The sequence below is a fragment of the Sceloporus occidentalis genome, unplaced genomic scaffold (genome assembly GCF_023333645.1).
Source record: "Sceloporus occidentalis isolate IW3139 unplaced genomic scaffold, rSceOcc1.0.p SCAF_16, whole genome shotgun sequence".
Classification (NCBI taxonomy): domain Eukaryota; kingdom Metazoa; phylum Chordata; class Lepidosauria; order Squamata; family Phrynosomatidae; genus Sceloporus; species Sceloporus occidentalis.
Window position 1 is genome coordinate 7,878,001 of NW_028316996.1, and position 27,650 is coordinate 7,905,650.

The 27,650-nt window shown below is 41.5% G+C and overlaps 1 protein-coding gene across 1 annotated transcript in view; it reads right to left on the reverse strand.

Moving 5' to 3' along the window:
• Nucleotides 1–11,752, reverse strand: part of LOC149302987 (alpha-mannosidase 2-like) — a 54,360-nt gene extending 42,608 nt beyond the window's left edge. Inside the window, exons 1-3 of the mRNA XM_089481782.1 lie at nt 11,618–11,752; nt 5,775–6,035; nt 2,098–2,242 (exon numbers count right to left, since the gene is read on the reverse strand). Of these exons, the coding sequence (XP_089337908.1) occupies nt 2,098–2,242; nt 5,775–6,035; nt 11,618–11,752 (541 nt within the window). The remainder of the gene's footprint in view (nt 1–2,097; nt 2,243–5,774; nt 6,036–11,617) is intronic.
• Between the last annotated feature and the right edge of the window lie 15,898 nt (nt 11,753–27,650).

The following is a 27,650-nucleotide window of genomic DNA, read 5'->3' on the forward strand; positions in this document are numbered from 1 at the left end:
TGTTCTAATGTATTGAAGCTGAACCCAACAGAAAGTAATATCTCTAAGACATTTAGAAGAATTAAACTAATTAGAACACAGTGGAATAATGCTTTTGTCTAATTCAAATGAACTGTTCAAAAATATATTCTCTGCACAATGGGCAAAATCAAATAGAAAGACAAAAATAAAAACTGAAGTAGTCAACCTAAAGACAAAAAAAAACAAAAAAAAAACAGCAATGCACTACTTGTCACGTAAAAGATGTTCGTCCCACCTGGTTAGACATCCTCGACACCTGCTGTACCTCAAACCTTACTTGGCCTTTTCTTATGCTGCAACAATAGTGCTTCAAGCTAAATTAAACAGATTGTTCTATAAAAATGTTTTGTAGTCCTATTAAAAAACCACAGCTTTCTCACCAAATATAAATTTGACATTAACCAACAGTACGCAAAATTCTGCATGTATAACATGCTATTGGAGAAAAATTTAATAAAACCCCTCTGTCTTCAATCCTAGACTTTATTACCGTTTACAGTACTTTATTTAGTGCTAAATGAAACTATATTCTCATAGGACTTTACCGTGAACGAGTCATTCTATCATTTATTCTAATTCAGCATAATAAGTAGTCAGTGTGTTACATATTACATTAACTTAAAATTATAACCGTTTAACATAATATTTTCAAATGCATTTTTTAGTGCGATTTTAGTAATATAAAATTTTGGCAGGAGCTACTCTTAATTATGGTATCCTTCAGCTAGGACATGGTGGTCCCTAATGCTAGAAGCTGAGAAACACTGGGCCAAAGAATGTCATAACATATTTTTGTTCACTAAGTCAATATTTCAAAGATGACTCCAGCATGGTTTTTGTATTAATTGCATATGGAAGTGCATTGTGCATGGACTCCCAACGCACTTTACTGCAGACAAATCATTACATGCATTCTTCAGTTAGGAGTTAGGAAAAGAGACACGTGTCTTATTCTTCTCCCCTGGTTGCGTGTACTGAAACCAAGAAGCATTCACATCTGATTACAAGCGTTGCCACTGAAATCAGAGGGGCAGCCACTAAGTCTGCGGATTACATACCTCCTAACATTTCAAAATGTGAAAGAGGGACACTGCCCTTACACACACATATAAACGTACACTGCCCTTACCCACACACACATATATACACGCACACTGCCCTTCAGACCTCGCTTTACTGCTCCATCTTCACTACACGCCGGCTATTGCTGCAGAGCGCAGGGATGACGTCATATCCCAGCGCCCAGCATTATTTGTGATTAGTGAGCAGTAAATGCTCCCTAATGTTGAACCGACTAGAGGGAGATCGTGATCTCCCAACTAGTCTGCAGGCTGCAGCTGCTGATCGGGCGTCTGTACCGATCTCGCCTCACCCTTCCTCTGCCCCTGCAAATTGGGGCAGAGGAAAGGATAGGTGGGACAGCGGGACAGAGACCGAAAATTGGGACTGTCCCGCCTAAATCGGGACAGTTGGGGGGCGTGGGATTACAGTAACAGAACTACGAAGCACGTGCAGGAAGTGTACTTCCTGGTTTCACAAGAGGCAACAGGGAGAGAAAGGCGAGACAGAAGTCTAATTTTTTAAATCAAATAACTCCACCAATTTGCAGTCAGTGAAATGCACTGGAGCCCATACAAACATAACTCCAACATGCATTAAGTATCTTACAAACTAGAGAGACATTCAGAAACCCAATGAAGACAAAAACCCACACAAATCAACTTTGCAAAAAACATACAACATGACTGCAGTAACTATTAACTTATTTACAATTTACACTAATACGGTAATACTAAATCAAGCAAGCATTTGTCCATACAATATTTTGTATCTATTTTATGCATATTTTACTGTAAATTTAATGGATAGTGTGCAGTTCACATATTTTATCAATTGCAGAATACCTCAAAGTGGTATGCAATCCCAAATGCCACAAGTATTCGCTTAGATATAACCTATATTTGTATTGAATTACCTTACCAATAAGGTCTGGGGTGTGACCCTGGAGGACTAGAATTTAACTGCCAAGTTTAAGATGTAAGGGCCAAGTGCTGTAGGTCATTAAACAACATTTACCTGGGTCATTATGGGAGTGCGGCACAACAAAAACTTGAAGTTTTTCATTATCCCATTCATGTTCGTCATAGGTTATGTCAAAACCTTGCTTCCAAACACCACCATCTGGATTATCAAATGGAAGTATATCATATACATCCAGCATCTAGAAACAAAATAAAGCTAAAGTTAGGCTTAATATTTCTTACTGCACTGAGAACATGCAATACAAGGAAAATTACTGGCTCATTCGGATTTTTACCACCAGACGTACAGTAGACACGTTTATTATAACGACAACAGCAGAAGACGCACAATGTCAAAGTATTACGTTTTAATGTGTATAGCAGCTAGCTCAGTGTGGACATACTACCGAATTGCTCTGAAATGATATATATAATACTAGACACACACACACCCACCCACCCCTTGAATTAAGTGGAGCTGTGCTGGGATCACAAAACAAAGGGCTGTGTTTATAAAGTGCTAGTCTGAGGCCAAGTCCTCAATATGATAAATCACTAGGAAAACAATAGATTTCTGCACCTGTTTAGAAAGTCCTTTAATGAGGCCGCCCCCCCCCCCCCGAGTGTGTTGCATTTCAGTGCTAAGATCCAAAACAACGTTCCTTTTATTAGCTTTTTTATTAAATCGGCACCATGCAAAGAGAGCAAATGACCATAGTGAAATATCTATGTTCTCTGTTTATCAAAGATATATACCTGTCCCGATTGGTAATTCTTTAAATATGAAAGATTTATTGCTTGGAATAATTTATATATACCATGTAACATTTTAACCTGCTGCACAGATAAACCCAAAACAAAAATATTTTGGTTATTTTTGTGCAAAATATGCAGATTATCACTTTTAAAAACAGAAGTTATTTTTATTTCTCCCATTTTTTTTTTGTTTGAAACTATCAAAAACTTGCATGTCCTAAAAACAGTATATACTTTTTTGTGTGAGGAAGAAAGGAAAAATAATGAAGTTGTAAAAATTAAGGTATATAAAATTTTTCTAATAATCATTTTTCCTGCTAGTCTCATCTAATGATACTTACCATAACACCCCTGACCTGATGTTGGTTCCTGTATTTCATATTTATTTTAGTGTTTCTCCATAAAAATTGACCTCTAAAACAGAAAAGCCTCTGCAACCTCAACTGTGCAAACAGCTAGCTAGCAGAATTATCAGAAAAAAAGGTGTTTTAAGTTTGTTTGCACAGTACACAATTTATGACAAAATATGACCTCAAATACATGAGTGAATTACTACATTTCAGAATAATCTGCACATGATGTTACACAGTGGTGTACACAGAGCCGGCCTTAGGCGTTCTGGCGCCCTGTGCGGACTACTCCTCTGGCGCCCCCCTCACTACCCCCCCTCTCTGCCCCTTCAAACTACCCCCCCATGCCCCTTCAAACTACCGCCCCTCAAACCACCCCTTCAAACTACCCCTCCCCTCTGCCCCCTCAAACTACCCCCCCTGCCCATTCAAACTACACCCCCCCATCCCTTCAAACTACACCCCCCTCCCTCTGCCCCTTCAAACTACACCCCCCTCCCTCTGCCCCTTCAAACTACACCCCCCTCTGCCCCTTCAAACTACACCCCCCCTCTGCCCCTTCAAACTACACCTCCCCTCTGCCCCTTCAAACTACACCCCCCCCTCTGCCCCTCCAAACTACACCCCCCCTCCAAACTACACCCCCCCTCTGCCCCTTCAAACTACACCCCCCCACACTTACCTTGTTGCCGGAGTCCTGCGGTGAGAGCGGGAGGCATCCGTCTTCTCGCTCTGCCGGCATTTCATGTTGAGAGCCGGAATAGTCCGGCGCTCAACATGAGATGCCGGCACAGCGACGGAGTCACGGAGAGTAAGGGGCGCCGAGCGGTTGCCGAGAACTTCACGAGCAACCGCTCGGCGCCCCTGACCGGGACATAGATTTAAGCATCGTTTTTTTTTTTAACTTTATTTAACATGAATGATGTTAAATAAAGTTTAAAAAAAAAAAAACGATGCTTTAATCTAAGTCCCGGTCAGGCGCCCCTGCAACCATGGCGCCCTGTGCGGTCGCACAGGTCGCACACCCCTAAGGCCGGCCCTGGGTGTACACAGTCAACATATTCATTTCCTTCTTAGTCAATGTAATTAGAATTATTTTACTTAAAAAGGTAGGACAGTGCTTTATAAGTTACACAAATGGTGACATATTTAAGAAGAACTGAAGATGTGGGAGGTTCACTAGGGTTTACAATAAAAATACTTAAGAACCAGGCTGGTTTTTTTTTTCTTTTAGCACTCTGTTTTAGATTTTTTGCGCTGCTTGTGTTTTGTTGTAATTTTTTTCTCCCTCATTTACTGTACCCACACAAGTTTTTTTTCCAGGACTAGAAGGGCTTTTTTAGATACCATTATTTTGATCATATCTTCTACTAATTTAAAGAAATTAAATGGGACTTTTCTGATATTTATTTGAAAAATCCTTTACTCGTCAACAAAAGCTAATGAAACGAAACCTGCTGAATAGATTCTAATATTTGTCCAACATTTAGAAGTACTCAATGTTTTTATGGGGGGGTTTTTTGCAAGTTACAGGGCAATAAGTATAAGTAACGTTTTGCAATTTCAAAACTGTTTTTTTTTTCCTCATATCTTTTAATCATGTCCCCATATCCTATTTGGGACATCTTTGAAGCCAGCTACTTCAATTTACTCCCATCAAACCATATATTTTTGAAACTAAACAAACCCAGAGTATTTCAAATGCTGTTTTTTAACACTTCCCATTCACTAATTTAATTACCAGCCTTTGTCAAAACTTTATTTTGTGGGGGGAGGTTTTACACAAATTGTACTTGAGGAATGTATTTACAGCTCCTAGTATATGTCACTGTCAAACAACAGGCCAATATGTGTTCAGCAACACCTCACAAGTACAGTGATACCACACATGCATTGGTTTGTCAGGTTGTTTGGGTGCTAAAAGGCCATATATATATTTTGACATCTGGTCAGTCTGCACCTGTGTCCTATTGAACCTGGCCAATTCACTTTACCCCATCAAACTATACATTTTTTTTTAAACTAGACACCCCATGGTTTTTCAAATGACCTTTCCTTTTGTTTTTTGGCCTTTTGTTTACATTTTATTGGAACTGGATGGTTCCCCTGATGGTGAAATTTGTATTTCTTTATTTTAGCTATATTTATTTTTTTCACATTTTTGTTTATTTTTATATATTTTATATTTTAATAATTAGAAAGCTGGGCTCCCTTGACTCCCATGGTTGCAGTACCTGTATTCAGTCTGCAGGAGGGTCTCAGATTTCATGGGGGTCTAGAGAGGCAAAATCTATCGCTATGACTCTTCTGGTCGCTCTCTGGAGGGACTACAGTGTGTTTTGGGGGTGGGTTTTCAGTGCCACTGAATGCCTCAATAGATTTGTCATATCCTTTGAATACAGGTACTGTAAGAAGTGCTGCGTAAATTGTTGGAACTATATAAATAAAATATAATAATAATAATAATGAGGAAGAGGCTAGAATTATTATATTATTAGTATAGAATTTACACTTTAAGTAAAAATTCTACCTTCCACGCTTTTAACTTTACCTGTTAATAAACCTTATCCCTTACAGTTTTAAAATGGCAAAGGAGCACACATATGACTTACAGCATATGACTTACCTGGACATTTGATTTTTGGCTACCACTTGCAGAAGCAAACTGGCAGTCCTCGTTACTAATTGGAAGGAGGGCAGGGGCCGATGGTAAAAGGCGAGAGAATGACCCACTACTGGCGTTCATGGCTTCTGGGTTCTTCTGGCCATCTTTTACAGATTCACTAAGGTTTATTACCGTTTCTCTTATATTAGTAATGATCTCATTATTTTCTGCTAAAAGACGTTCTAGATGATCAATTTTTTCTTGTAACATTGAGAGCTGACCCTAAGAGGGAAAAAAATGGAGACATTCAAACAACTTGACATTTTTACAGATTTCACAATGTTCCAGTAAGTACAAAAACAATTTGAATGGATCTGCCAATTGAGATCAATATTTGAATTGAATAAATACATTTAGTGGAGAAACACAAGTAAATCACGATGCAAATTGCTGCTGCTGTATAAACTGTGATGAGGATTATAAGGATAATGATATCAATTCTACTAGTAATGAAACTATTTCGTGTGAAAATGGATAGGGTTTTTCCAAGCCAGAAGCTACACTGGGGAAAAAGGCACAAATTACTTCAACGTACTTTACAGAGAGGGGGTAGATAAATGGAATAGCCTTCCATCAGAAGTTATAGAGGCTAATGCTGTGAGGGAATTTAAAAGTGTATGGGATAGGAGTAAAGCTATCCTAAATCTAAGAAAAGGCCAAAGATTGATTGAGGTCAGTTTTTACATCAGGAAAAACAAGCAGACTGGAATGATCTGCCGTTAAATTCTGTTGCTATATTTTTAAACATCTCTTGAATAGAATTGGTACTTTGTTATGTGTACATTTATTATTCACACACTCATCTCAAAACACTCCATCATGACTAAGGATCAGCTGGGAGTGCAAGTATCTTGAATTATAATAATAAAAAGATAAAAACTGGTATGACTTAAAGATGTGAGTGTATACATATGAAGATATGATAAAAGTTTAAGGTGGTTGAAGCCACATTTACCAAAGTACATCCACCATACCAATGCAGTTGAATAAAAAATTTAGACTGCAACAATTATTCTACATCATTTAAATAAATATTTTAGATTATGGGGTTTTGTTTTTTTTTATAATCACAATGATTTAATTAAACATCTAAGGGTACAAAGGGCAAGTTGGTTTCTGGGATAAGATATTAGCATGAAAGATGTTAGAGAAGAGGAGACTCACCCGACAATAACTGTTAACCATCTTATTTTAATGCTAAATGAGTAAATACGGAAATTGTCTTGACAACTACAAGTCAACCACAGCAAGGTTATCTACACCTTGCTGCTAGCAAATTTTTCAGCAGCCAGAAAAAAAGTTTCCTCTGAGATCAATAGCTACATGACACTTAAGGAGAAATGCCAGTAGGCCACTGCGCGGGCCTTACTGTGCAGTCAACACAAAAACATTGTCTTTCAGCGTCCGTTAAGGCATGATAAAAGAACAGCCATTTAACTTAGCAGTCTTCAAGTTCTTCGATTTCTTGTGATTCCAGATAGTGTGTATAGTGGCTAAAACTACGAGGGAGCAGGGTATAAGTATTTACCGATTTATATGACAGCGTCATATTCTGCTTCTACCAGGCGGCGCAAGTAGATTACAATTTTAAATTAAAATTGTAATAACTTTTTTTGTAAAAAAGTTTCTAAAGTCACAAGTACGATAGTATGTTTCATAAATATATTTCAAATGAATCACCACGAGCGTAAAGACAAAGAAATCCAAAAAAAAAAAGCTTGCCAGGGCTACCAATGTGAATCTGGCTCTCTATGCTTTTCCATAGGGGCGCTGCGAAGCCTCACGGCACTTGCTTCACTGCACCCCCGCAGGAAATCATAGGGTGCCGCATTCACGATGGCAGACAAGCAGCAGTGTGGCAATTCTCCACGGGGTGAGTAGGGAGGCAGAGGGAGTAGTGTATGTGAATCTGTATACTGTAGTATCAGTATGCATATATATAGCGCTAGAGACAGTGTGTGTGTGTGTGTGTGTGTGTGTATATATATATATATATTATATATACACACACACATATACACTCTAGTGTCTGTGTGCATATGTATAGTGCTAGAGCCAGAGTATACTGTATATACTGTAGTGTCAGTGTGTATATGTACAGAGCTAGAGTTGTGTGTGTTACATAGTGTGTGCATGTGTGTGGTGTCAGTGTGTATGGTGTTTTGAATGTTACAGTCAGTGCATGTCAGCATGTAGTGTTAGCATGTTTAAGTACAAGTATGATGTTACATGTACATTCCTCAATCTATAAATCATAAGGCGGTCATCTACAGAGCAGATAAAAACACTGGGGTTTTCATTCATTCTTTCATCCATGTGTGGTTGTAAATATTAGAGGTCTTGCTAGCCATTTGGTTTGGTTTCAGGGTGATCTAGCTTCAGGTCTCATCTATATTAGCTATTAGTGGCGGCAGCTTCAACACAGAGCTGAGAAAAGTATAAATTAGTCATTGTTCTTATTTGAAAAAAGTCAACATTTTAGTAGTGGTTCTGTGGAAAGTTTTCCAATAGCTTCCACAGAAGGATTGATAAAGACATAAGAAAGATCCTTAGCCAAAATGTTGAACATAGAAAAAAAAAATGGTGGGGGGGAGTGCCAAATACAACTCAATGTTTTACTCTTTCATTTTATTAAAAATAATTGCCAGGTACGCAAACACACACAGAGGAATACCGTTTAAACATGCAAGTTTAAGTCTTTGTGGTGTAAAACACCCTTTTTAATTGGTTATCTGCGTCACTCTACTAAGTGGTGCAGCACAGAAGAAAGGTATGGTAATATGAAAATAAAATCATAATTGGGGGAAGAAAAAAAAGATGGCTCCTAAATGTTTTGGCTGGCTTCTAGGTCCAAACCAAATCTGTTGACGCCTATATTAGACAAAGATAAATGATGAAATGTATAGAATGAAACAGCTATCCAAATCTATGCAGAGCATTGCAGAAGGATGCATGGGTATTGGGGAGATATCAATGTCTGTCAGAAAGAATGACTGATTGGCTTTAATCACCCATACCACACAAATGAATGTGTCTTACACGGTAGAGCTGGGAGCATTCATTTCAGAAACAAGTATAGGAAGCAGGGCTAACCAAAACCACACTGAGCAAACCCAATGTGCATTATACGATACTGTCCAAAAAAAAAAAGTTGGTCAACAGGTAAATGACTGCGTAGACTTATCTTAAGTCATGTAGTTCTCCATAACAGCTGGTCACGATATATCCAAGCGCAAGTAAAACTTACAAAAGTTTTAAATTGTGTTCCAATTCTTTGGTATTTTTGCAAGGGGGTGCCCCCTTTTCCCTAAGCGATTTCAAGCAAAGATAGCACAGGTAGGAAGACCATTGTTTAACTAATCCCATCAATAGGATTGCTGCCAGGGGAATTAACGGTTGGGTTGTATCCATGTATCTGTTTATCTATGTTAATGCAATTCTGTGGATATAGGAGGCTATGTGTTTTACAATATTAAAATGTTCATTCTAGCTGTACTCAATTGAAGGTAGTTGTGTCTACTTATTGGGTACACATAGCAGGGTTCGAAGGTGTGCATGCTGACTGGCACTGGAAGTGATTGTGGGGACAACAGAAGGATACATCTCGGTGATCTCTGGGAGCGACTGCAATTCTCTTGGTGAACCCCTTACATTATTGATGTGAGAAATAGGGACCGTTAGGTGGTTGTAATATCTAAATGACGTAGGAAGGCCACATCAATTCTTGTGGACTGCACTAGGAACATGCAGGTACACTATAAGACCAAAAGTATGTGGACACCTGACCATCGCACCTTTGTGAACTTGCTTGACATCTCATTCCAAAACCAGGGGCATTAATATGGAGTTGCCCCCGCTCCCACTCTTCTGTTAAGGCTTTCCACAAGATCTTGGAGTGTGTCTGTGGGAATTTGTGCCCATTCTGGCATTAGTGAGGTCAGGCACTGATGCTGGACAAGAAGGTCTGGCTCTGAATCTGTGTTCAATGGGATTAATGTCAGGGCTCTGTGCAGGCCATTTGAGTTCCTCCAGAGTCATCAAACCATGTCTTTATGGGCCTTGCTTTGTGTATGAGGGCAACAGGAAAGGGCCCTAGTCAAACCGGTGCCACAAAAAGGAAGCATACAATTATCTAAAATGTCTTTGTATGCTGTAGCATCAACATTACCCTTCACTGGAAGTAAGGAGTCTAGCCCAAACCCTCAATCCTCCCCTCATGTAATTAGTACTGTATGTTTATTCGCAACAAAATCATATTGTTTGCAACAAGAAGGTATCCAGACATTCCAGGCATCATATATCCTTTAATGCATATGATAGCCGAGTGTACACTTGGAAATGCATGGAGGGATTCAGCAAAAATCTATACTAGCGTATACAAAACACTGTATTCAGAACTGCCTGGCCCAATCAAAACTTTATGCCACAGGGCCTTCTGATTCCTTCCTTGGGAGATGTCACCTGGTTTGGCCCTTCATAATATGGAGTTAGACACCTAAAATTTCTGAAGCAACTGCAAATGCCCAGTTTACTGAATATAAAAAAGGTATGTTTTAAAGAACAGTACTAGTGTACTAAATGTATAATTGATAAATTACTGACAAATTCTGGATTAAAGCCGACAAATTAAAGGGTAAAAGTGGAAACGTTAAAAAAAAAAGTAACGAGTATTATTCTAATTTGACTTTTACGTAATTATAGCGATTTTCTCAACTGTTAAGAATTTGAGCGCTGTCCAACAAAATACATTTATTTGACAGCTAGTCACCAGGGGACAGTTCTCCGCTGCTTAGAAAAATGTATTGGAAATACTCAATTCAAAAACTAGACAAGGGTTGTCACTTGCACTGTGAAAGCCCCCTAGTGCCCACATATTCACATAAAATATAGTTCTGCTCCAGTGGAAGTCAAAACTAATAATAAAAAAAAAAAAAAAAAAAAGTTCAGTCAGCTTTCACTTCACGGCTATACCAAGCGTTCCATTACATTTCTTAGTGTGTGCCGTAGATATCTGCAATACAAGGCAGGTCATCCACCAAGATAGAAATAAATCCTACATCAAAAGAACTCATTATTTCCAATTGAAGAAACTGGGTAACATGAAACACAATTTCACTGCCCAGGCTGCTAGAACGATTCTCTAAATTGCAGTGCAGATGAAAAAACACACACACACACACACACTATGATTGTGTGCATCATATTTCATTCCGTTTGCCTGCCCTTGAACTCGATATTTAAAACTTTCACAAATAGCACAGCTTCATCTGCTCTTCCATATAACCTGGATAGCTGATAAGTAATCAGAGTGAGTAAGACAGCATGTGTCTATGAAAGATACAGAATAATGGAAGCATTTGGGCCAGTACCAAGAAAGAAAAAAAAAAAAAGCACAGCTAGCCAATGTAAAGAGGTGGGCTACCAAGATAGCACAAAAGGCAGGAGAGCAGGTGTTACAACATAAGGGTAGAAAATAGCACAGCGTCAATGAAGCGCATTAGTATAACAAAGTGAAAGAAGCCAGCGGAAACTGTTTTTTGTTTCTTCATATAAGGCACATGTGACAATAAAAGGCTAGAAATAATCTCTCACAAGGTATCTCAAAATGTAAGGGCCAGATGTGAGGTTACAGCTTAATAGACAATCATTCTTTAATTTTACAGAATCATTGGCAAGGAGAGAATGCATAGCGGTGCCTGGTTATTGCCATGCTGTAGAATGCATGCAAGTGACAGCTGGAATAGAACACACAGTGGTTCAGAGGGCATGGGTGGCATAAAAGCACCATGAGCAGCTGATCTCACCTTGGGGAAGGCTCCATCTCGATGAGGGGCTTTGGGTTGGTCAAACTGCCCCCTGTCCAGCATCAGGTAGAGGGAGAAAATCACCACACAAAAGACAGCACTGCCTAGCACTGTGATCTGACGGCTGAGCTTCATGTTCCAGGAGAAGGGAAGCAGAGATAAATCCAAACGGCGAGGGCTTTATGTGCTGGGGTCAGGGCTTAGTCCAGAAGTCAAAACAGACGGGAAAGAGGTCCAGGTGTTTCACCCCAACGGGCATATAAACGCGGGGGATGTCACTGCTCCAAGGGGCAAAACCTGTGCAGCCACACAAACACCAACACGAGTGGCACAGGCAGAAGTCACGCAGAAGTCACGGGGCAGCACCTGAGTAGCCAGTCATTCACAAGCTCAGGTGGCAAAGCCTCGACTCACACAGGGCGAAGCGGTAAACGTGAGCTCTCCATACACCTCTGGCACTGCTGTAACGGGGGCACAGCGTCTCACACACACCCGGGGTCACACAATGTCTCTTCGTTCAGCGGTTCTGTGGGGCCAGGCGCACACACTGTCACTTCGGGTACTGTTCCACACGGTGACACAATCGGTCTTCGGGCACTGTTACACAATCGGTCTTCGGGCACTGGTTGTAAGTCACAGAGTGACTTTTACACACTGTTGCTGTGGGTCCAGGGTCACATGCTCGGGCGCTGTGGGAAAGTCCACCGGTCAAACTCTGACAGGACAAAGTTTTCCTCCGCAGGGATACAGCACACAACGGAGCGACCCGGGACTTACAGTCCGACAGAGACCAACCAAAACCAGAGAAGCTGGCGCTGGGGAGGACAGGCGGAAAGACCACTTCCCAAAACACCTAGAGGCGCGTACACACAGCTCTGCCTGGCCGGGACTTCCGCAGAGTGAACCCAAGCTCCGTGTAGTAATAGCAGCCGACCTCGGAGAGTTAAACCGAGTACCGGTCACACGAAGCGCTAGCTGCTTCAGGGAGTAAAGCTTTAACCGTTGATATGTGGCAGTCAAGTCCTCGTCCTCGTCCCGCAGCCTCCGCCTCAGCACGCCTCCTCCTGCCGCCGCCGTTCCACAACTCCGACCAGCGGCGGGCGAGTGAATGATGCTGGGCGTGGCTTGCTATTACATGGTGGGCGGGGTTACAGTGCTTGAATGGCATGGCTACCCTGTGAGAGAGCTGCGTCGTGTTAGCTGGGAAAAGCGGCCCAAGGTGAGCGTTAATGACGTCGTATAACATTTCGCGTTCTCTGGCTCCGCCCCAGTGGAATTTTGGAGCTTGGATGATCCGTCCTCGGCCAGAAGCCAGCGCTTTACATGTCGCCGCCCTCCGTTGGCCATTACTCCGTGGGAGGAGCGCTCATTGAGAAGTGAGAGATATTTCTGAGAATAGAGAGGATGATCTGCCCCCAGCCGAGCTCTGCCGCTTCAGGCTGTCGTAAACTTACTTGAGGGTCTCTGCTCGCTGGTTCACGTCATCTCCAGCTGTTAACTATTACTCCTATTATACAGCCACAGATCGTATAAAGCTGTTTTTTTTTTATAAAACCAAGTTCTCTTCTCCTAATAATATAGTATTTACTCCAGGATAAATTGTTACACCCAGCGGTAACAGTGATGGAGGCAGTCTACCCAAAGGATGGTTGAGCATGATAGGATTTGTAATGAACAAATGTCGCTGTAGTAAAATGACGATGAGCGTGATGGGAGCTGTGGCTTACAGTACACGTGTTAGGGTTAGATGTTGATCGTGAATATATTTTATTTTAATGCCAGGGTGGTGAGAGCTTATCTAGTACCTAAGGGACGAGCGTTTGTAATTAATTTGCATTTGTCCAAACAAGAACTTTGTAGCGAAATTCAGCGTTTTATACCAAGGAACAAGTATAATGTAAATTTTACATTATTTAAAAAAAATAATGCACAAACATGTCATTAAATTGGAGGACCCCCAAATTCCTATCCCTGGTTGCTAACATCTGCATCCTATCCTAATCCACAGCACGCTGCGCCATTGGAATTGGTGAGACGGGAGGACAAAGTAAGAACATGGCTTGGGTTCAGGTTCACTCGCAAACACAGACTGCTGGCAATTTTGACGGTTATGTATAAGGCTAGGTTTCCACTTGTTTTTTTTTTTTGCGAAAAACGCCAATTCAGCCACACGGCGTTTTTTAGTGTTAGCTAGTGTTTTTTAGATGTTAGCTGTTCTTCAATAGGAAATCGCACAATGCCATATCCACTTGGCGTTTTTCTGTTTGGTGTTTTTTCAGTCCTCTTTGGCGTTTTTCTCCAATAGAAGTCTGGGAGAGAAAAAACACCATTGAAAAGCCATGTGGGTTTTTTGCCTTGGCGTTTTTTATGGTGTTTTTTTCCACAGTTACAATGCAGAGGATGGACCCAGTATCTGTGTGTCCTACGAGAAATAGGCTGGAAACAAACAGTTTCACACAAAACAAAGTTCATATTCAATTTTACACCATTTGGAACAAACATGCCATTACAAACAAACATACCCTACTGGATCCTGCGTGCCAAAAGCAACAGCAAACAATTTGCACCATCATTTGGGGCCAATCTTCCTAGAGGAGCAGACATTCGGAATAAAGCATGCCTTACAAACCACAGAAAAGAGACAACGGGGTCCGCCGGAGCGTTTAAGTAGAACTCTACCAAGGAAATGACATCAGGGGGCAGATACTTGCCATTTATCCTAATCCCTTTTAGCTGGGTGAAAATTCCAACGTGTAAAGGCTGGAAAAACTGCCTAAGGTCAAAAAAGCAATTTCCACAGAAAGGCTAAAACGCCAGAAAAAACTCCAGAAAAAACGCCAAAACGCAGGTAAACGCAGTGGCAGTTTTCTTGGCATTTTTCCTGGCGTTTTTCATCAAGAAAATAACGCAGGACAAAAACCCAAGTGGAAACCTAGCCTAAAGGTGACACAGAAGCAGTAACTGGTAGAATTGAGATCTACCACAAGGTGGTCTGTGAATGGAAAAGACACACAGTCCCACCAGAAAATGAAGTAATGGACCAGCTGAGGAGATCAGTGAGCGTACATAGAGCCGTTGCTCTACAAGGAATCTGATCATCCAAGAGGGCTATGAGCGCCTTCCTAGATTTTCTTCCCAAGCCCAGAATACAACCCAACCCATTTTATGTGAGGGTCACTCTGATTACATCATCGACCAAGGCTTAAATTGTAAATATAATGTCTATTTTCCCATTAAAGGTAAAACCATTGTTACCATGAGTGTGAAGTTTTATATGGAGCTGACCTTGCGACAGCTGAACATAATAACCCTAATGTGGCTGCATTGATTCTTCATGTTGATTTGCTGTCTATTGTTATCCAACGTGCTGAAGCCTGCAAATGGAAAATAAAGAAGTAAAAGAAAATAAATTCAGCTCCATTCAGTAACAAAAGTAAGAAATGAAGATAAGTACTCACCGGAGGCAACTCTATGCCCTGATGTCCTGGCCATGAGCTCAAATCATCCTTTGACTTCCCGTGCATGATGATCAATCACTTGATTTCCATAGACAGCAGTGATTTCAATTATGCTTTTGAACTAAAACGTCAAGCCAAGAGTTCTACGTACATCATTTATCTGTTTGTTAGTCCAGACCTGACACAAAAAAAAAAAATGAGGCCAAGTTTTAGACAAGCGGTAAAGTAGCATGATCGAGACCGGTCAGATCATACAGGACAGGTATGAGGTCATGAGAAGACAGACTCGGCAGGAAATATACGATTTTAGAGGTTTGGGCGGCAATCAATATGAGATGATTTGCTGAAATGCATGTTGAAGTGGCAATCACAGTAAGTCAGATGAACTTAATGGGTAACAGTAGAGCTGTATAACAATGACCCCACATCCAAGCCCCAGTTTGTCATACTGCGTGTCTGGGGCAAGCAAAAGTGCTGTGTATTGATCTCTCTTATCTTTAATTGGAAAACAGGCTACATATTCTAAAAATATCTATTTAAAAACAGTTACCTTTGCCTGCTGGTAAAGTACGTAGTACAAAAAAAAACATGTTACATGGGATACTATAGATTTTAATGAGAACAATAATTGTTAAAGATGCTGTTCCACCTACACACCTACACCTGCACTTTCGATAAGCAAAGTTTATCTGATTTATTAGATTAGATTAGATGGCTTAAAGGGGAACGCCTTTTTTATTATAAATATCGCATTAAAATGATTATTATTTAATATTGTGCAGTTTTCTAGTTTTTACATAATATAATGTTTTTAGACAGTTGGATAATGTCATGTGTATGTGTTCTTGCTCTGTTATCCTGACTCCTTATCATACTGCCTTGCGGTGAACAATACAATGGGTGATTAAGACCAAGCAAGACACTGACACTGGCTAATTAAATTCTCTGCAAAAGTCTGCAGAAGAAAGGGTTTCATTGGACAAGCAGGAGTAATTTATTATTGCCAGAAACAGCACAGTGTGGTTTGTGACACGTGGAAGAAGGGCTTTTATATAAGCATGAGATTTGAAGGGGCAGATAACAGACTGGTACAAAAGGAGGAGAAGGCCCAGGGCCGGCCCTGCTATGGAGCAGTGTGGGGCAATTGCCCCAGGGGGCACCTTTAAAGAGGCACACTTTGCCGCCCCAAGAAATTATTTTGGACGCCGCAGCCAGCAGCAAGCTATTATTAGCCATTATTGCACCCTTCAACAGCGGACTGATAGTCTTGTGCTGTCTTATATCTTGCAAACGGGTGTCAGATGTGAGAGCTCTGGATGTCTCCTCTGTCTCTTTTACACCGGAGGGTGTGTTGTTTGACATCTCCAGACGTACGAAGACTGCTATTAAGTCTGTTTTCTATCCATATTTTCCCCTACAACCCCAGTTGTGTCTGGTCCTTTGCCACAAAGCATATGAGGATAGGACTAGAGGATTTAGATCTATATGCCACCCAGAATTGTTCCTTGTGTTCCGTAGACCCCATCAGCAGGTTGCTACAGCATCACGTAAAGTCATGATTTATAAAGACACGGAAGCAAGTATTATTCTTGCCCTGTATGGGGTTTTTGTATTGTTTTTGATTTACTGTTATGTTACCCACTCTGTATATTATGAATATTTGATCTTAAGTATGATATCTGATTTTGACATCTGTTTAACGTAAATACGTATGTATATACTTATGGATGATACACTGCTATTCGGCTGTCATTACAAGTGTATTATTCATATGTTTTCTTCTCCTAGCATAAAGACAATATATTGATCCTATGGAAGTTTTTCGTACAGAGATCCTGTTGGATTTCGTGGAGAAGTGGCGTTTTTTGTTCCAGTTTTTCCCATTTTCCTAGATTAAGTATTTATTGGAATTCCAATTGTTTACGGGACATTTGTTGTATCTGATGGAGTTATTACAAAGAAAGAGGAGGGGCTTAGTGATGTATCCTGTTATATGTAGGAAGGAGGAGTATTATATTTGTTGTTATCTGATGGGTTTACAGTTTTTTCTCTCTTTGCTGCTGAGGGTATTAAAGAAAGAGATATGCATAATACTCGCCTCCGTGTCTTTATAAATCATGACTTTACGTTTATTATTCCACTGATTATAACAGCACCACGGAATCTGATGGTGCCATATCAAGAAATTTAATGTAATATGTGCCGAGGCTACAATTCTTTGAATACTGTTTTTGCTTCAATGAGTTCTACGCAACATGTGCAGGTAATATGCATAAATAATGCTTCCTGCTATAGCAACTGCTATAACGAGTTAAAGGATGTAATATCCCTGACACCTTCACCATAGAAGGTGGCGTATTAAACTAAGGTTAAAAAATTACACACAGTACCATAGGGAGAAGACAATTTGTTGCAGGAAAATGATCTCATTTAAATCAATTTGAACACTTTCTGTCTGCCGAGTCAGCGCTAGAGCTGACTGGTGATAGATATCACGTGCCATACCAGTCCAAAGGGGTTGGCACCATCAGATAGACTTTAAACTCCTGATCTGATGAATGCACTACATTATTTTAAGATACACACAAATACAATGTAATTTACATCATCTTAAAAACCTCTTTTACAGAATCCAAAGTAAAAGGAAAACAAGACTTTGTATACGTTGAGAAGCTTATTTGTAGTTTATAGCAACCGTACTATCATAAAAACTCCCCTGCCAAGCGATGTTCAATTGAGTCTAACCTCTAAATGATTTCAAGTTAACACAAAGATCTTATTGTAACAGCAATCTAGACTCTATTCAAAAGCTGACTATATATTTTGTAATCCAAGGTAACGTGACAGATGAAGTTTAGGTCAAGGTTTATTTCACAACAGCAACAAGATACAATTATGGAAACAATCTATTTGTACCCATATATAACTGTAATTAGACCATAGAATTGGGCTTTTTTGCAAAACCAAAAAGCAACGTATATCTAAAGACATGTCAGAAGGAGAATGAGTGTCCTAAATATTGAGTTATTGGTGCTAATATTATTGTATGGAGCAGAGGTTCTGTTGCATTATAATGATGTGTGCCATTAGAATTCTGATAGGCCTAACATTGTCTACTAAATTAGGCGGAGTCCAGAATCTGGTTTGCATATAACGAAGAAGTAGCAATACAGGCATTACAAAAATCCAGATGAGAGCAGCCTTACTGGTATTCTAGAAAAATAATAGACATGTTATTAAAAGGTAGAAAAACCTGTTTAGTGATAACGTCCATTTTATTTGATAACTAAATGATTAGTGAACCTTTTTGACAAGTACTAGAAAACAGAGATGAATAAGTCAAATCTATTATTGGGTAGGGGTATACTATATCAACAAAAGTATGTGGACCCCCCTCCTAATTATTAGGTTTAGGTGTTTCAGCCTCACTCATTGCTAACAGGTATGTAAAATCAAGCACATAGGCAGCCATCTCCATAGACAAACAATGGCATTAGAATAGGCCACACTTTGCCACAAGTAAGTTTGTGAAATGTCTGCTACCATTATTATGCTATTGTGAAGTGAAAGTGTCTAGGAGTAACAGCTCGGCCACTGAGCAGCAGACTGCACACATACACAGAGTTGGTGCCACTGGATACTGAAGTGTGTAAACATTAGACTTGGGCACCAGGGGGCTCTTCGTGTTCGTCTTCGGCAAAAAAAAAAACTTCGTATTCAGCGAATATTCGCCTGGTCCTGTCTTCTCTTCGGGCGAATATTCGCGGACATTCTTCATGTTCAGGTTTTCTTCGTTTTCCCCGGTTAAGGGGTTAAAACGGGGTTAAAGCCGCTCTGGTGCCAGGTGTTTAAATGTCCGTATGAGCAACTCTATTGGTCGTCAGCAGGGGGCTCGTCTGCCATTGGTTGATGGCAGACGAGCCCCCTGCTGACGACCAATAGGGTCGCTCGTACAGACTGTTAAACTCCTGGTGCCGTAATTGTCCAGCAGATCCCGCTGGTCTCCCTGTTCTATCATTTATTAACTGATAGAACAGGGAGACCAGTGGGATCTGCCGGGTAAGTTGCAGCATTGGGATTTTAAAAGTCTGTACGAGCGACTCTGTTGGTCGCTCGTACAGACTTTTAGGGTCCTGGTGCTGTAACTTACCCGGCACATCCCACTGGTCTCCCTGTTCTATCAGTTAAATGTCCGTACGAGCGACCAATAAAGTCGTTCGTACGGACATTTAACTGATAGAACAGGGAGACCAGTGGGATGTGCCGGGTAAGTTGCAGCATTGGGGTTTTAAAAGTCTGCACGAGCCACTCTGTTGGTCGCTCGTGCAGACTTTTAAAACCCCAATGCTGCAACTTACCCGGCACATCCCACTGGTCTCCTTCCTTGTTCAATTACTTAAATGTCCGTACGAGTGACCAATAAAGTCGCTCGTACGGACATTTAACTAATTGAACAGGGAGGGAGACCAGTGGCATCGGCAGGGTAAGTTGCAGCATTGAGGTTTTAAAACCCCAATGCTGCAACTTGCCCTGCAGATGCCACTGGTCTTTAACTAATTGAACAGGGAGGGAGACCAGTGGCATCTGCAGGGTAAGTTGCAGCATTGGGGTTTTAAAAACCCAATGCTGCAACTTACCCGGCACATCCCACTGGTCTCCCTCCCTGTTTAATTAATTAAATGTCCGTACGAGCGAACAATAAAGTCGCTCGTACGGACATTTAACTGATTGAACAGGGAGGGAGACCAGTGGCATCGGCAGGGTAAGTTGCAGCATTGGGGTTTTAAAACCCCAATGCTGCAACTTACCCGGCACATCCCACTGGTCTCCCTCCCTGTTTAATTAATTAAATGTCCGTACGAGCGAACAATAAAGTCGCTCGTACGGACATTTAACTAATTGAACAGGGAGGGAGACCAGTGGCATCGGCAGGGTATGTTGCAGCATTGGGGTTTTAAAACCCCAATGCTGCAACTTACCCTGCACATCCCACTGGTCTCCCTCCCTGTTTAATTAATTAAATGTCCGTACGAGCGAACAATAAAGTCACTTGTACGGACATTTAACTAATTGAACAGGGAGGGAGACCAGTGGCATCGGCAGGGTAAGTTGCAGCATTGGGGTTTTAAAACCCCAATGCTGCAACTTACGCTGCCGATGCCACTGGTCTCCCTCCCTGTTCAATTAGTTAGTATGTGCCGGGTTAAATGTCTGTACGAGCGACCAATAAAGTCGCTCGTACGGACATTTAACTAATTGAACAGGGAGGGAGATCAGTGGCATCGGCAGGGTAAGTTGCAGCATTGGGGTTTTAAAACCTCAATGCTGCAACTTACCCGGCAGATCCCACTGGTCTCCCTCCCTGTTCAATTAGTTAGGGGTTAACTTAGTTTTTTAAAGGGTTAAGGGTTATTGGTGGCTTGCACGGCCCTTTAACCTATGGATTTCCGCTCCCGTTAACTCCTTCGATGCTGTGTTAGATAACGCAGCATCGAAGGGGTTAACGGGAGCAGAAATCCATAGGTTCGCTGTCAGGGGTTACAAAGACCGTGCGAGTGAGCCTATTGGTTACCTGCAGGGTCTTCCTCTGGCATCAACCAATTGGTTGATGCCAGAGGAGGTCCCTGTAGGCGACCAATAAGCTCATTCGCACTGCCCTGTAACCCGTGACGGCGAACCTGCGGATTTCCACTTCCGGGAGCTGCCGCGAAGCCGCGAAGACAAGGTAAGTTAGAAGAGGGGGGGGGGATGGTAGACGAAGATGAAGACGATCACGAAGATCTTCGTGGTGTGTGTCTTCGTCTTCGCCTACGTTTTACCGCCGCCGTCTTCTCTTCGGCGTGTCTTCGGAACGAACACGAAAACGCACTCTTCGTGTTCGTTTCCATGTTCGCCCGAAGACGAATGCAGAAGTCTAGTAAACATTGCTTGTCCTCTATAGCATAATTTACTACAGAGTTCTAAACTGCCACTGAAAGCAACATCAGCACAAGTGTTGTGCGTTGGGTGCTTCATGAAATAGGTTTTTATGAGGAAGCAGCTTCATGCAAACCGAAGATCACTATACACAATGTCAAGCTACATAGAGTGGTGTAAAGCACATCGCCACGGGACTCTGGAGCAATGAAAATGTGTTGTCAGGCCCCTTTGGTCCATACCTGGCATGGTCAGGGGTTGCCTTCTCCTGTCCCCTACTTCACAGCTATGTGGTCGTGGAGTAAGTCTCAAATACGATGCATAGTAGGATGAGGTTGCAGTTCACACTTGTGGAGGAGAAGGAGACCCCGGGTCGATAGTTGCAAGACCACTTATGACCTGTAGTGTGGTGTGGAGAGGCATGTATTATATAAAACCACTCCTTATGGGCCTTACCTGCAGCATTGGAAAAAACCCACAGACTTCTTCCACATTGCTCCAGTGTTCCAGTGTTGTGTGTCCTTGGATTTCAGTTTCCAGATATACCCTCCCTACCGTGCTCAGAGCCGGCCTTAGGCGTTGTGGCGCCCTGTGCGGACTACTCCTCTGGCACCCCCCCTCACTACCCCCCCTCTCTGCCCCTTCAAACTACCCCCCCTCTCTGCCCCTTCAAACTACCCCCCCTCAAACTACCCCTCCCCTCTACCCCTTCAAACTACCCCCCTGCCCATTCAAACTACCCCCCCTCTGTCCCTTCAAACTACACCCCCCTCTGTCCCTTCAAACTACACCCCCCCTCTGTCCCTTCAAACTACACCCCCCCTCTGCCATTCAAACTACACCCCCCCTCTGCCCCTTCAAACTACACCCCCCCTCTGTCCCTTCAAACTACACCCCCTCTGCCCCTTCAAACTACACTCCCCCTCTTCCCCTTCAAACTACACCCCCCTCACTCTGCCCCTTCAAACTACACCCCCCTCCCTCTGCCCCTTCAAACTACACCCCCCACCCTCTGCCCCTTCAAACTACACCCCCTCCCTCTGCCCCTTCAAACTACACCCCCCTCCCTCTGCCCCTTCAAACTACACCCCCCTCCCTCTTCAAACTACACTCCCCCCTTACCTTGTTGCCGGAGTCCTGCGGTGAGAGCGGGAGGCATCCGTCTTCTCGCTTCCCGCGGTGCCGGCATTTCATGTTGAGCGCCGGAATAGTCCGGCGCTCAACGTGAGATGCCGGCACCGCAACGGAGTCACGGAGAGTAAGGGGCACGGGGGGTTGCTGAGAACTTCACGAGCAACCGCTCGGCGCCCCTGACCGGGACTTAGTTTAAAGCATCGGGTTTTTTTTTAAACTTTATTTAACATCAATGATGTTAAATAAAGTTTAAAAAAAAACCAAAAAAAAAAACGATGCTTTAATCTAAGTCCCGGTCAGGCTCCCCTGCAAACATGGCGCCCTGTGCGGTCGCACAGATCGCACACCCCTTAGGCCGGCCCTGACCGTGCTACAGTGTCTTCTATTTCATTACCTGGTATACCTCTTCTTTGACTCTTGGATTACCCTATTTGCCTTTGCCCTTGACCTCTTTGGACTGTTTCTGATTACGTATTTTGCTCTAGCCTTATTTATTTGGTACTGCTTATCTACTGCTTTAGACTACCTGATAGGGGTGCCTGGCAAGAGATAGCACCTATTGCTTCAAACCCAGACACGCATTCTCTAGGAGCCTGATGGATGAATCTACCTACTGGAATGTATAGTGCTTACTGTAAAGTTTGGTGAAGGAGGGCTTTTACATTAGTAGGAAAGAGTAACTTTCTGGATTTAGAATGCAACCTTTTTTCCATAGAAGAATATCATTGTCACAGCATGTGAGATACAAATCTAAGAAGGACATGGGCACAGACTGACCAAATGTAAACATACCAAGTTGAAAAACTGAACCTCAGTACCTCAGTATTCAGAAGATGTTGCGGAACATCTGTTTGGGGCGCTGTTCGGCAATGACACATACCAGGAGCTTTCAGATAATACCAAAATAAAATGTGTATAGAAAAAACGACTAGCACAAACTTTGTTTAAGGCTTGTGGTAGAATCTATTTAGGAGTTTTGTCAATAGCGTTTGTAGATGAGTAAAAAAAAAAAAAAAAAAGTCAGAAAAAATGCCTTTTCAATCTTTCACCAAATTGTATAATTTTCTTATAGTAAAATAATGACATCTAAGGAAAGCCCTTCTTATGCTGAAAAAAACTGTGTGGGTACAGTAAAACAAAATCACAGCTAAATATAAGCACTGCAAAAATATTAAAACAAAGGGTACAAAAACCTATGAAAAAGAGTATAATAATTCCCATTATACTCCAGTTATCAGTAGATTAGAGTATTTGGGACCTACAATCCAGCAACCGCTTCAGCAAATAATGGTTTCTATCACGTCATGTTTTGTTTGTACTCACCTTGGTTGGAGGTGGGAAGATAAGTGCTTTATTTTTTCTAACTTTTAAAGAATGCATATTAGAGTAGTCATAAAATACTTTTAATATGCAATATTTTGGGGCGAGGCTGTCTGGGACATTAAACTGTCCCATTAACTTTTGGATACAAAGCCAGCAAGGGTGAAATCACATTTAACCTGACCTGCATAAACTCTTTGTAGGGGCATGGATTTGAAAACAGATGAAAACAACTTGAATGAGAATGACAGCTTTGGTTAGGCGGGAGGTTTTTCTTATCTCACTGTCCTAAAAGTGCCTATAAGAGATGAGCAGCTATTCAAAGTGTGAAATATTGTGCCTGCTATCCTTCTCAAAGCTAAAGAAGATAAAATGGTATTATTTTAATGAAAGCAGATGATTATATGTGGGAGTTCGACTGCAGAAGTAAGGTTTTATAAAAACACTTATCGTACTGTTATATTTTGCTTTGATTCATTGAAGATGATGAATGTCGCTATTGTTAACCCTTGTGGGTTTACAATCTAACACATTAAAGTAAAACCTTGTATATTAGATTGGGGATAGGTATCTTAACTCCTTTAATTAACTTCCTACCGTTAGGTTGCTAATTGTTGCTCATAGGCTGATTTTCTAGCAAACATTAAACATTACTATTTGGATTAACTAGTGTATGCGTGAAACCCAGATCGCTTCTCTATCTTTTGGCTAAGGTCAAGTGAGTAGGTGGGGGAGAGAAAGCCTGGTCCTCTGGCCTTAAGACCGGGTGGCTTGGAGCCCTGATGTTTTTCAGAGCCCCTTTGCTCGGTTCAGCGAGATCACGTGCATAGAATTTAGTGTTATGGGGTTAGTGCATACTTTTTTGTTTGAATGCATATTGTTTAGCCCACTGAGCACCTTGGGCCTTTTTTATTTTTATGTGTCAGTAGTCCAGCCTATTAGTTAATTATTATCACGCCAGCCTAAAGGGCTGGGGCTTCAATATGGAGCACTTTTGTATATAGTTTTACATCCACTATGAAAATAAAGGTGCAGTGATGTGTGTTTACTTTTTTTATTATTTTTATTTTATTTATATTAAAAATGTACCAAATGAGTACACTCTGAAAATTGCCATGGTGCAGCCAGGTCCCCTAAAACATTCCTTCTTTTGGTGAGGTGTGGAGTTGGGTAGGCCCTCTGAGAGCCTCACCCCTTCACCATAGATTTCAATGCTCCTTCTCCCACAAAATCCTGCTATCCTGCAGACCTTCTGGCCAAGGGAGTGCGGTCCTGATGAAGGGGACCTGGTGTCCACCAATGGCCTCACCTTCAATTTTTTTGACACTAGTAACAATTGACCTTGAGGCTTCAATAAAAACAGTGTAAAACCCAGATGACATGGGTATATGTTGGGCAATATGGAGACCTTTTAGGTTTCATTATAATTCTATTCAGTCCTCAGTATACACCAATAAGCTGCCCATTGTGGATGCTTTACAGGCTTCATAAATTCTGGTGCCACATAAGCCATGTTTGCTTCTCTTGGAAGATGAAAAAATTTGGGCGTGCAGGCTAGGGAGTAGAGGACTGCACTGGGAGGCGGGTCCCGCCAAAAAACTTGCGGGCGCGGGCGGTCTTGCTGGGGCTGCGGGCGGGAGCGGGCGGTCAGGCACTGTACCTGCGGGTCCCGGTAATCCCGCGCAGTCCCGCAAGGCTGCCTTCTTGCTGCTCCCTTACAGTGTCTCCTAGCTTGCTCCGCCCAGGAACAAAACGGAGTCACGTGATGTGAAGTCACTTCCTGTGACTCCGCCTTGTTCCTGGGCGGAGCAAGAGAAGAGACGCCGTGAGGGAACAACTCGAGGGCAGCCGCGCGGGAAATCAGGTAAGGAGGCGGGCATGATTGGCCACAAATGTGGCGGGAGCGGGCGGGATTGGCCACAAATGTGGCGGGAGCGGGCGGGAGCGGCACACCCACATTGCGGGAGCGGGATTAAAAACCGCGGGAGCGGGCGGGAGCGGGATTAAAAAAGTAGTCCCGCGCAGGGCTCTACTAGGGAGCTTTTGTTGCGTTGGGGTTTTATAGTGATGACATTGAAATGTGCTTGTAAATAGAGATATATATGACTGGTTCTAGCTCAGCTTATTGGTTATACTGAACAATGAACTCCATTTCACTTTGTTAAGAAAACCTTCTTATCTTAACTCTTTTACCCTCAGCATAGGATATTTTGGTATATTTTTTTTTTTGTTTCATTTGTTGATTTATTTTTATTTTTTTCCGGGACCACCCTCTTCTCTTTAATTGTAATTTATAGCTCTGTGGGGTTACCCAGGGGAGATCTGGTACCTTGGCAGGTAAAGCCAAGTGGCCCTATTTACCTATATTTACTGGCATCTATATTTACACACACACACTCTCTCACACAAATTTACACACTCATGCTAACATACTTACTCATACTAACACATACTCCCTCTCACATACACATTCATGCACACACACTCATACAAATACTCTTAATCCAACATACATAATCACCTTCTTACCTCACTCATAGCCTTCTCTTTGGCTGGTTGCACAGAGCACGAGCAGCCCCGCTTTTACTTCAATCTCACACATTGATTCAGGAACTACGATGATATGAATAGAAATAATTCTGGAAGCATATAATAGTGTATCTGCCTGTACCATTAACACATTTGTAATATGAGCCAGATAATTTTGTTTTTATAATCTTGAGATGTCAAATTTGTATTTCCTTATTTTTTGTCATGATTTTTGATTCATATGTTATGATCAGCAAATACTGAGGATCCTGTGGTCTGAATAATGGTGATTATTGTCCACTCGGGTAATTTTGATTGATATCTTACCTAGAAGTAGGTAATCTCTTCCTTAATTGATATTTATAACATGCACATTACATTACCCACTAAATATGTATTAAATAGCTTCATGTTGGTTCTAGCATTGGAGATTTCTGCTACAAGCTGTAAAAATGTGAGGCAATACAAATTGCCATTCATTAGAAGCTTCTGTATCAGCAAAACTGAGGGGAAAGCTCAACTTTTATTTATTGCAAATAAAAATTATAGCAGCATTTCATCAAATTTACCATCCAACTGTTACATACACTGATGAAAATATGAAGGCAAGATATAAAACTAGTTTTGATTATAGTTTTAGGATTACAGTCAATATATGAACTTTCACTTGTTTAGAATAAATACTTAAATGAAATGATAGGTTATATGATACATAGAAATGCCATTATTTAAATCCTCTCCTATTGAACTGGAATAAATTATTACAAATATGACATACCTATATTTGTAGGACAAAAATGATTTATTTTCTTTATTGCCATTTTGGCGGTTCTTTCATGCTTTCAAGCATACCCTAAATTGCATAGTTTAGATTACATAAAAATAGTTTTATAGTGTTAATAGACTAAAATGAGAAATAGATACACTTGTCAAAATGTCAAGAAAAGATTGAGACAAGTTTTTAGTTTTTGGTCCATTCGTTTTTGTAAAAAGAACTTTGTTTTCTGCCCTTTTCGGTTTGGATGAAAACCGGAGGGCATTTTACATTTGAAAACTAAATTTGTTGTCACCCTTATTTCCTCTCTCTCATGCTCTCCTTACCTTCTGACTGCTTCTGTGTCACCGTCTCCTTGCCATGTAGCACTGCTTCTTCTCTTGCATCTTATTGTTCTTCTGTCTTCTTTCTTCATTCGATACTATGTGAACATGGCCTCCCTTTTAAGGAAGTACACAGAGAGGCCAAAATAATGCAGATAGATTCGTGAAGAAAGAGAGGCACAGAAACGCTTCTCTTTCTCAGCAAATCTGTCTTCATTATTCTGGCCTCCCAGTGAACTTCCAGAAAAGGGTGGAGAAGGTGTGCCCAGAGGCTCTGGCCCTTTCTGGAAGTTCACCAGGAGGCCATGTCAACTGATGAACAAAGACATAAGGGGCAGTGTATGAAGAAAGAAATTACAGAAGAAGTTAAAGAAGAGAAGAAGCAGAGTTGCTCAGCAATGAGACACTAAAGAGGTTTTTTTGCAAACATTCAGAGAGAGCATGAGAGTGTGAGAATGTGAGAATAAAAGAACCAACAAAAGCCAAACCAAAATTTGGAGCACTTTGCTTCATTTGTTTTGTTGGGGTCCCTCACCGTTATATCTGAGATTTGTTTAAATTGGCAAAAATGGCAAATT